Raw genomic sequence first — 11,548 nt, 5'->3', positions numbered from 1 at the left:
ACGGGGACTCTTATTTATGACTTTCTAAAATCTATACGGATTTGTGGAGATGCATTGAGTCGATCGGTCAAATGAGGAATATTGTGGTAGGTATTTTTGTGTATAAGTTTTTCATTTTATTTACTGGAAATAACTTTTGTCTGGCAACATGATTAATTCATCTTGTAATTATGTGCCCCTATAGGAAATTTGGTCCTTTCAAGGATGGCAAGTTACCATCGGTAAAGATATAATAATTGAATATCAACAAATTCGCCATTATTCCCACGGTTAAATGTGTGGAAGAGAGAAAATGGGGAATTTTCGTATATTTTGATGTATGTGATAAATAGTATACGAGCCTATCAATAGGCTTTATGGGATGAAACTTAAGGTAACAATATAAACATAATATCAAATCTAGTCAATCGAGAATATGCATCATTAAATGAGATATATGCAAAATCCTAAGAGATATGTAGAATCAAGTAAATATCTGATATCGCTAACATCCTCTCAAACGCAAGGTGAGTTGAAAAAAATAAACTGTGTTTGAAAAATAATCCGAACAATGTCCCAAAATCTTCGATTGACATGAAATCAAACAGTGTAACCAACACTGCACGGTTGGGCATGGAGGATGCGTGGCGCGACTATGCATAGGGTGTGTGTGGTGGACAACGAGATTTCAATATGTTGTTCGTATGATGGCGGGGCGTGTGGTGATGGATCGACTTCTCGAAATGAGAAGTGAAATGTCGAGAATGGGAGGCAATGGAGCCAAACAGCATGCGTCCTTTGCGGTCGACTTTGCTGTCGGGATAATAACTTAACAAATGTGGCTGATATGGCTGGCTTGGTTATAACAAGCGGAATAAGCTAGGCTTTACTGAGTGAAAGTTATTGTACGAAGACGCGTCTTCGCGGCATTGAAAAATACCTTCGTGACAAAAAAGAAAAGCTCGACCTGGGGACGCGTCGCCAACATTGTAACACGACCACTGTGACACTTACTCGTACCAGAATGAGGCACTTGGATGAACATTGTGGAGTGGCGCCACGATGGATTTATTTGAGGTTGCACTAAGTAGTCGGGGAGCATAAGGTGCACCGGGTGGGAAGTGCACCGGGTGCACTAGGATTGTCTCATGAAAGGAAGCTTTAATACCAAGTTAAATGTAAGAAAGCGGAAGAGAAAAAATGGCAAATTTTCTATATATTTCGATGTATGTGATAAATAATACATGACCTTTATTGATAACTACTTAAAGTAATAATATAAACACAATATCAAATCTAATCATTGAAGGATATGTACTATTGAATGAGATATATGCATAATCTCAAGAGATATGCAAAATCAAGTAAATATCTAATATCGCTAATAGCCACAATTGTAAATTACTGTTCAAACAGTTACTCATGCCCATCATTTCCATTATATTCTAAAATGGCTTGATGCACTTCCTCATAACAAAGGATTCCAAATACCTGTGAAGTGTGAAGAACACATTTATCATGAATCTCGCGATCTATGGGACCTCGCTTGAGCTAACCAAACACAAGTTGGGTTGGCCTAGCCAATATTTCCACCCCAAGCTTGGGTCGCTTACGTAGCCCCTTCGTACATGCTCAATCATGATTTCTCATGAGTAAACACTTGTACTTATTTTTTTTAGAATCAGGGGCGGATTTGGACAAGGACTTTTTGCCCGATGTATTTCCATATTGCCATTGCTCAGGTCAACACTAAAGTATCGCTGCCAAAAGGAAATACACTTCCTCAAATTGAATAAGATGTAATATCGTCGCAGTGAATATGCTCTTCCAATTAGCTCTCGAGTGAATGCAAAGAAAAATGGATGAAAATTGGACCATTTGGGACCTATTAAAGAATAGATAATTTCATGGATCGAGTAGAAAAAAGACAATTTGATTACTCAAATAAGTATCGACAAATTCAAGGACCAAATCTAATTTGCTCCCTGACTAAAACTCGTGCACGGTCGTAATTGGCGAGGCAATATAATCAAACAAGATAGAAGATTGAATGTTTGTCTATAAATAGGGAAATAAAACATTTTTAGGAGTTCTTATCTTGAATATGCAATACATGGAAACCATAATTCACCAATCACAGAACAAGATGTCAGTAGTTTTTATTGGTGTCACGGCCCTATAAATCGCAGCTAATCCCCACTCAATTGTGTGCGAGTTCTAGAGTAATACGAGAGGATCTCAAATACATTACGACGCTGGACGATAAGATTCAGAAGAAGGTTGCTCCAAAAAGTCGCTCTCGTGATCCTAGGAGGTTTGCTGCGGTCTAATTAGAATGTACGCTGTAGTCGATGATTGTACTCTTTGGTCTGGGCTATGCGGCCTTGTCTCTTGGCTGTCCTAGCAATCAAGTCGTAGGAGGGCTACTGAGATCTATTAAGAATTTGCGCTGGAGTCGATGATTGCACTCTTCGACCTAGGCAACGAATCCTTGTCTCTTGGCCGTCCTCGCTGTCGAATGAATCCCAACTGGGTCGATGATCCACGCACATCCACTTCTCATGCTGTTAGGCAATCGGAAGGCGAACAAAAGGCGAGGCTGCTTGAACTATCTGAACAGAACTCGGAAACTGAGAGCTGCAAGAAAACGCCAGGATGAACTCTGGGCAAAGTTAGAGAAATGTCAGATCAAAGGCTGGTGGGAGGCACCGGTCGACCAATTCTGCTCGGAGGAGCTAAAAAACGGGGCAGGGTGGGCCTATTACCTCCCCCGCCTCGGCATGCCACACCACGCCAAAGTTCCCGCCGTATGCTCGCCCAATAGTACTTAACTTTTGCCAACTAAGTGAGTCACATTATCATAATCATATGACATGACAAATTGTTTAATGGAGATCTCACATGGAGCCAATTTTAAAAAAATTGAGGTACTCGATTGAGCAAACAAAGAAGTTTAATTAAGTACTCGGTTCTAAAACAGGCAAAACTCCAAGTATTTGCAATCTCATTACCCCTTTATTTAAAACTCATTTTCTTGGGACTTAAGAAGAAAATTGATTTACCAAGGTCGCCCCATTTGTGCTTGGGACCTTGTTGGCTGGACCAAGCTTTGATGGACTGCCACGTCTACGAGAAAGTCTACTTCAGCGGGTCCTTTACAAGCATATGGAATTCTTTGCCATAAGGAAGTGCTTTGAGCCACTTGGGAATATACAGGACATGATAAACATGATGTTACTCGTTGGAACAATTATTCTGCTTTCGTTTTATCGTCTTTACTTGTATTTATCGTTCTTTTATGCTATAATTTTGTGGATCTTTTTAAGTAAAACTACAAGAAGCACTCGTGTGCGTAAGGGCTAATTTGTTCCAATTCAATTAATTCCCTCGGTGAAGCACAAATACTTCCTAAATCTTCTTGTGAGACATCGGACGTTTAATAAACGTGTCAATAATTCATGAGCATGCACATTCAAATTACTTTAATTGGAGGAAGTTACCATGGTGAGTTGGTAACTTACCATCCTTAAAAACAAAATTTCCTTTACAAGCTCCATTAACCAGATTGCCTGCCAAAAGTTATAGGAGGACCCCAAGTCATTTCTAGCAAATAAAATGATAAGCACCTACGAAACAAATCCTACCATATTTGAGTTCTTTGACTAACCAAATTTATGCATTTCCATATATCCGTATATTACCAATCAGGATGGGATAAAAACAGCGCAAGTGTCATAACTTTCGTCCATAAATTTGAAAAATTGATTACTTGAGTGCCATCGGCGATTTGCCTCACCAGAAAATCTAACATGGATGCCGGTCGTTCTACATGGCTTAGCCGGCGTTGACGTGGACCATTTTTAAATATTTTTTTAATTTTGTATTTTTCTTTTCTTTTTTTTTAGTGTCGGCGAGGGTCACTAACGATCCTCGCCGGTTGCGAAGGCTCGCCCAGATTGAGCAAGGGTCACCTTGCCCTCGGCCGCAAAGCCCCTGGGCAAGGCCATCGCGGCCTCGCCGACCGCAGGTAGGCGAGGCCTTTGCTAGATCTAGTGAGACCATGGTCACATATGGCGGGGCTGCCTCGCCCACGGCCACTAAGATCTGGAGATCGCGATGGCCTCGCCCAAGGCCTTCGTGGCCATATCGGTTGAGGACGAGGTGGCCCTCGCTGTTTGGGCAAGGCCTTAGCAACTGGCGAGGGTTGCCGGTGACCATCGCCGGCCTTGAAAAAATTGAAAAAAGAAAAAGAAAAAGAAAAATTAATAAATTAATAAATCCACGTCAAATGAAAAATTAATTAAAAAATCCGCATAAGATGATTTGCCAGAAATGGCACTCAAATATCCATTTTACACCGATGTGGCATTTAAGTGAGCGAAATAAAAGTTATGGCATTCAAGAGTGCCGTATGAAAGTTGATGTTCTTATCCATATCGGGATTGTTCAAAAGTGGATTTACAAGAAGCACATATAGTCAGACAACACACTTTTTTTCAAGATTATGAGCAGCATGAGCTCACTTAACACATGATCAAACCACCTTATTTCAAAGACATTGAAATTTCATAGGAATCGTTCCTTTTAGGATCGTTGGAAATGTTGCCATTAGAATCAGCTGTTCGGTCTCCCATCGCTTGGATCAAAATCTTGCTTACTTCTTCGTACCTTCTCTTACGAAGTTTTAGCTCCTCCAAGGAGAGTTGGTCGACCGGTGCCTCCCACCAGCCTCTGATTGGACATTTCTCTAACTCTCGCAGGAGCTCAACCCCGCGCTTTCCTGCAGCTCTCGGGTTCTTCGACAAGTCCGAGTTCTGCTCGGATAATTCACGCAGCTTGGCCCTTTGTTTGCCTTCCGATTTAACAGCACAAGAAGCCGATGTATGACCCTGTTGGGATGCTTGATTGTGAGGATGGCCAAGAGACAAGTCCTCGTTGCCCAGGCCGACGAGCACAGTCGTCGACTCCATCTCACATTCTGAATAGGTGTCAGCAACCCTCCTAGATTCTTGATTGCCAGGACGGCCAAGAGACAAGGCTGCGTAGTCTGGGCCGAAGATTATAATTAGAGATCTAGATCTAAATTGGGAGAGAAAAGCTTCCGCCGAATCTCGGAGAAGTCATAGAAGCATATCCTGAGTATCCTGTTGGCTTGACTGGTGATGACATTCTCACAAAGTTTTCAGCTACAAGCAAATCTACTAACCATGATGAGCGAAGAAAAGCAATAACAACTAGCAAAAGAAGATGCCAAACGAGACGTAAAAAGACTCCTTGATTAGATCGAGAGAGAAAAAAACAAAAAAAAACGAAAAACGAAATCTAGAACAGAAAAGTAGAGCAAAGCAGGCTCTCAGCTTCAATATCTGAAGCTGAGAGCCTGCACATGAAATTTCTTTGAGGGAGGGTCATTTGGGAGGATAGCCGACAACGAAGGGTTTTCTGGTGGTTTGATCACGTAATAAGTGAACTCATGCTGCTTATAATCTTGAAAGAAAGAGCGTTGCCTGATTATATACTCTTCGTGCCCATCCACTTTTGAGGAAACCTAATTGATAGTATAGCGGATACATGGAAATGGATAAATTTGGTAAGTCAAAGGACTCAAATATGGTATGTTTTTTTTTCTAGATGCTTATGATTTTTTTTACTGAAAATGACTGTGGTCCTTATATAACTTTTGGCAGGCAATATGGTTAATTGAGCTTGTAATTCATTGTGTGCCTCTAATGGAAATTTTGTTTTTAAGAATGGTAAGCTACCAACTTACAATGGTAACTTCCTCCAATTAAAGTAATTTGAATGTGCATGTTCCTGCATTATTGACATGTCTATTAAACGTCCAATGTCCCACAATACGAATAAGGAAGTATTCGTGGTTCGCCGAGGGATTTAATTGATTTGAAAGAAATTAGCCCTTACGCACAAGAGTGCTTGTAGTGTTAGGAAAAAGATAAATACAAATTTAGCAAAACATAAAGAAAAAGATAAACAGAAGTAAAGATGAAAAAACGAATGCAAAATATTGTTCAAACATTTAACCTGGTAAATCAATTTTCTTCTTAAGCCAGAGCCTGCCTATGTTGCCCTCTGGGGCTTGCTCGGGCCTAATTATTAACATATATCAAATGAAGGGAATTTTGGATGGGGACTTTCGGCCCGCTATCTAACTCAACTCGCGTTGATCATGGCCCTACTAAACTAGAGAAGCCTCAGGAAAAAAAGACTTCATCAATGCAAACACCTCTCAAGGAAAATGAGCTTGAAATAAAGGGTTAATACCATGACAAATCCTAAATTAGTACAGATTTGACAAATATACACCAAGCTAATTTTTTGATCATGAAAAACCCCTAAAGTAGTACACTTGTGACAAAATTACTCCAAATTAATTTTTTAATCACAAAAAACCCAAAATTGATACACCTATGACAAATTTACCCAAAACTAATTTTTTGACAATTAAAAGCCCCAAACAGGTACACCTGTGACAAATTACCCTTTATTAGTTTCCGTCAAATTTTGTCGTTAAATTTGCTAATCTAGATGACACATGTGACAAATCCATGTGAAAATCCATTTGCTTGAATCCTTATCTCTAAAAAGGGAAATAAAACATTCTCAGGTGTTCTTATCTTGAATATGCCATACATGAAAACCATAATTCACCAATCACAAAATGAGACATTGGTCGGTTTTATTGGCGTCACAGCCCTATAAATTGCAGCCAATCCCCACTCAATCATGTGCGAGTGCGAGAGTAGTACATAAGGATCTCAAATATATTACGACCATGAAGAATAAGACTCAAAAGAAGGCTGCTTCGAAAAGTCGCTCTCGTGATCCTAGGAGAGCTGCTGCCGACTATTCAGAATGTACGTTGTAGTCGATGATGGTACTCTTCGACCTGGGCTACATGGCCTTGTCTCTTGGCCGTCCTCGCAAACAAGATCCTAGGAGCGCTGCTGACATCTATTCAGAATGTGCGCTGGAGTCCATGATTGTACTCTTCGGCCTGGGCAATGAGGCCTTGTCTCTTGGCCGTCCTTGCTGTCAAGTGAGTCCCAACCGGGTCGAAGATCCACGCGCATCTGCTTCTCATGCTGTTAGGCAATCCGAAGGCAAACAAAGGGCGAAGCTGCGTGAACTATCCAAACAGAACTCGGAATTGTCGACAAAACCGAGACCTACAAGAAAGTGCAGGGTTGAACTCCGGCGAGAGTTAGAGAAATGTCCGATCAAAGACTGGTGGGAGGCACCGGTCGACCAACTATCCTTGGAGGAGCTAAAACTTCATAAGAGAAGGTATGAAGAATTAAGCAAGATGTTGATCCAAGCAATTGGAGACCGAACAGCTGATTCTCATAGCAACAATTCCGACGATCCGCCCAGGACTGCTTCCAAGGGAATTTCAATGTCTTTGAAATGTAATGAGGTGGTTTGAAATAAGTCAGCTCATGCAGTTTATAATCTTGTAAGAAAATGTGTTGTCTGATTATATATTCTTCTTCTTCTTTTTGTCAAAGGAAATTTCCATTCATTATCAAAATGATCTGTAAAAGGATTCATAGGAAATTCTAGAAATCACCATGACAAAAGTAGCCCATAAAGTTGCAAAACAAACCAAAATTCAGAAATCAAGGTACATCTCATAGCATGATCAGCAAAGGTAAGTGCACGCTCGTTCTTAGATTTGTGACATCCAAACAAAATGATCAGCAGTCGATCACCGAATCACACATCATCATCAATGAGAGCGAACCCTTAAAAAAATGCGAAATGTTGGAGCTTCTAACCAAAACATGTTGAATGAGTTTAGATTTGACACCTAAATTGCTGTGAACGTGATCGGGAGAGAAAAGCTCTAATGTCTAAGATCTAGAGAGAAAAGCAAGAAACAAGAGAAAATAGAAGAACAAGCAACCAAAGAGGGAGGGGAGGGAGAGATCTAGATCAAATCCCTCCCCTCCATATATTGAAGAAGCAAAGAAAGGCTGAAACTCAGAGAGCGAGAGGGAGAGAGAGAGAGAGAAGGAGAGAAAGAGGGGGGATTGCAAGTATTAGTATAGTCTATTTGATGATTATATATTGTTCTTGCACATCCACTTTTGAGGAAACCTAATTGATGGTATAGCGGATACATGGAAATGGATAAATTTGGTAAGTCAAAGGGCCCAAATATGGTATGTTTTTTTTTCTAGATGCTTATGATTTTTTTTACTGGAAATGACTGTGGTCCTTATATAACTTTTGGCAGGCAATATGGTTAATTGAGCTTGTAATTCATTGTGCGCCTCTAATGGAAATTTTGTTTTTAAGAATGGTAAGTTACCAACTTACAATGGTAACTTCCTCCAATTAAAGTAATTTGAATGTGCATGTTCCTGCATTGTTGACAATTCTATTAAACGTCCAATGCCCCACAATAAGATTGAGGAAGTATTCGTGGTTCGCCGAGGGATTTAATTGATTTGAAAGAAATTAACCCTTACGCACAAGAGTGCTTGTAGTGTTAGGAAAAAGATAAATACAAATTTAGCAAAACATAAAGAAAAAGATAAACAGAAGTAAAGATGAAAAAACGAATGCAAAATATTGTTCAAACATTTAACATGGTAAATCAATTTTCTTCTTAAGCCTGAGCCTGCCTGTATAGCCCTCGTGGGCCTGCTAGAGCCTAATTATTTAACATATACTAAATTAGAGAAGCCTAGGAAAAAAAAAAGACTTGATCAGTGTGAACAACTCTCAAGGAACACCTCAAATACTTGAACTTTTGCTTGTTTTATAATCGAGTACCACAACTTTTTTTATGGCTCAATCTGAGTATCTAAAATTTTTCAAAATTGGCTCCATGTGAGATCTCAATTGAACAACCTGTCGTGTCATATGATTATACTAATGTGACTCGCTTACTTGGCAAAAGTTAAGCACAATTGTCGTGTCATAGTTTTCTGTATTTAGTTAATTTGAAATGGATGATAACTATATATCGCAGTGCTTAGATTTTTTTCTTTTAAGATGAGAGAGAGATCACAATCGACAAAGCTATGTTTTTTCAGTTGATGGTGGAAGCTTGGTGGTCGTCCTCCATAGCAGCCGAAGGAAGAGGAAAATGTCCGACATTTGGAACTTCTGTTGTCGGCATGGGGACGAACAGTGGGTTTTTTTTCCAAATAATATTAGATTAGTTTGAAAAAAAAATAGAGGGACAATTTTGAATCTCGAATAAAAGTACAGAGATAACTTGTGACATGATCTTTTATTGACAGTATAGATTATAGTTTATCGGACTTTAGTAAATATGAATATTATTCCCGTCAGTGCAATAAAATGTAATATTATCACAGAAAATATGTTCTTCTATCACCTCTTGAGTGCATACTAAGAAAATTGGTTAAAAATTTTATCGTTGGGAACTATTGATTAGTTCATGGACCAGGTTACAAGAATCTAATCGGGTACTAAAAAAATTTGAGATTTTTCATGGTATTAACCCAAGTTAATTTGGGATTTTTGATGGTCAAAAAATTAATTTTGAATGAATTTATCACAGGTGTATCAGTTTTGGGTTTTTGGTGGTCAAAAAATTAATTTTTGGTAAATTTGTCATAGGTGTATCAGTTTTTGATTTTTTGTACTCAAAGAATTAATTTTGAGTAAATTTGTCATAGGTAGTTTGGGGTTTTTCGTGGTATTAATCTTAGTTAATTTGATAAATCTATACAGACTTACGGAGATGCATAAATTCGGTCATTCAAATTAGGAAAATTGTGGAAGGTTTTGTTGCCTAAATGCTTTTCATTTTATTTACCGGAAATAACTTTGGTTTTATGTAACTTTTGGCTGGAAACATGATTAATTCATCTTGTTATTATGTGCCTCCACAGGATGGCAAGTTACCTTTGGCAACTATCTCATATTATAAAGTAAATGAATGTGCATGATGACTAAGAAATGCCTATGCTTCACCGAGGACATTATAATTGAATCTCAACAAATAAAGCTTCATGCCCAAAATTGTAAATTACTGTTCAAACAGTTACTCATGCCCATAATGTCCATTATATTCTAATATGGCTTAACGCACTTCCTTATGACAAAGGATTCCAAATACTTATGGAGAAGACACTAAAGTAGACATGATCATGAATTTCACGATTTACGGGAGCTCACTTGAGCCAACCAAACACAAACTGGGTTGGCCTAGCCAATATTTCCTTCCTAAGCTTGGGCCGCTTGCGTAGCGTCTTCGGACATGCTCAATCCTGCATGAGTAAACTCCAATATTTTAAAAAAAGAAAATCAAGGACTCATTTGGACAACGACGTTTAGCTCGATATAATTCCAACTCGCCATTGCTCAGGTCAACACTAAAGTATCTCTGCCAAAAGGAAATACACTTTCTCGAGTGGAATAAAATGTAATATCGTCGCAATGAATATGCTCTTCCAATTAAACCTCAAGTGAATACAAAGCAAAATGGTTGAAAATTGAACCATTTGGGGGACCTATTAAAGAATAGATAAGTTCAAGGATCGAGTGAAAAAAAGTCAATTTGATTACTGAAATAAGTATGGACAAATTTAAGGACCAAAATCTAATTTGTTCTCTGACCAATACTCGTTCAAAGTCGTAATTGCAAAGAAACATAACCAAGCAAGAGAAAAGTTTGAATGCTTATCTCTGAAAAGGGAAATAAAACATTCTTAGGTGTTCTTATCTTGAATATGCTATACATGGAAAACATAATTCACCAATCACAAAACAAGACGTTGTTAGGTTTCATTGGTGTCACGGGCCTATAAATCGCAGCCAATCCCCACTCAATCATGTGCGAGTGCGAGAGTAATACAAGAGGATCTCAAATATATTACGACAATGAACAATAAGACTCAAAAGAATGCTGCTTTGAAAAGTCGCTCTCGTTATCCTTGGAGGGCTGCTGCCGACTATTCAGAATGTACGCTGGAGTCGATGATGGTACTCTTCAACCTGGGCTACACGGCCTTGTCTCTTGGCCGTCCTCGCAAACAAGATCCTAGGAGCACTGCCGACATCTATTCAGAATGTGCGCTGGAGTCCATGATTATACTCTTCGGCCTGGGCAATGAGGCCTTGTCTCTTGGCCGTCCTTTCTGTCAAACGAGTCCCAACCGGGTCGAAGATCCACGCGCATGTGCTTCTCATGCTGTTAGGCAATCCGAAGGCGAACAGAGGGCGAAGCTGCGTGAACTATCCAAACAGAACTCGGAATTGTCAATGAAACTGAGAGCCACAAGAAAGCGTGGCGTTGAACTCCGGCGAGAGTTAGAGAAATGTCCGATCAAGGGCTGGTGGGAGGCACCGGTCGACCAACTATCCTTGGAGGAGCTAAAACTTCATAAGAGAAGGTATGAAGAATTAAGCAAGATGTTGATCCAAGCAAATGGAGACCAAACAACTGAATCTCATAGCAACAATTCCGACGATCCTTCGGGGACTGATTCCTAAGGAATTTCAATGTCTTCGAAATAAGGTGGTTTTATAATATAATAAGTAAGCTCATGCAGTTTATAATCTTGAAAGA

The 11,548-nt window shown here is 39.4% G+C and overlaps 1 protein-coding gene across 1 annotated transcript; it reads left to right on the top strand.

The window, feature by feature from the left end:
* Positions 1-6,871: 6,871 nt before the first annotated feature.
* On the top strand, positions 6,872-7,423 carry LOC115681053 (agamous-like MADS-box protein AGL62). Its single transcript, XM_030604918.1, has one exon. It carries the CDS (start codon positions 6,872-6,874, stop codon positions 7,421-7,423), a length of 552 nt encoding a protein of 183 aa, XP_030460778.1.
* Positions 7,424-11,548: the final 4,125 nt, after the last annotated feature.

This window comes from Syzygium oleosum, unplaced genomic scaffold, assembly GCF_021117445.2.
Source record: "Syzygium oleosum isolate NSW1041296 unplaced genomic scaffold, Sole_v2.1 Sole_v2.01, whole genome shotgun sequence".
Lineage (NCBI taxonomy): Eukaryota > Viridiplantae > Streptophyta > Magnoliopsida > Myrtales > Myrtaceae > Syzygium > Syzygium oleosum.
The sequence above is the reverse complement of the archived record's forward strand: the minus strand, read 5'-3'. Positions and strand labels throughout refer to the sequence as shown.

Excerpts from the sequence above, each read along its gene's own strand:
- LOC115681053 (XM_030604918.1), top strand. The coding sequence starts at position 6,872 with ATGGTACTCTTCGACCTGGGCTACATGGCCTTGTCTCTTGGCCGTCCT.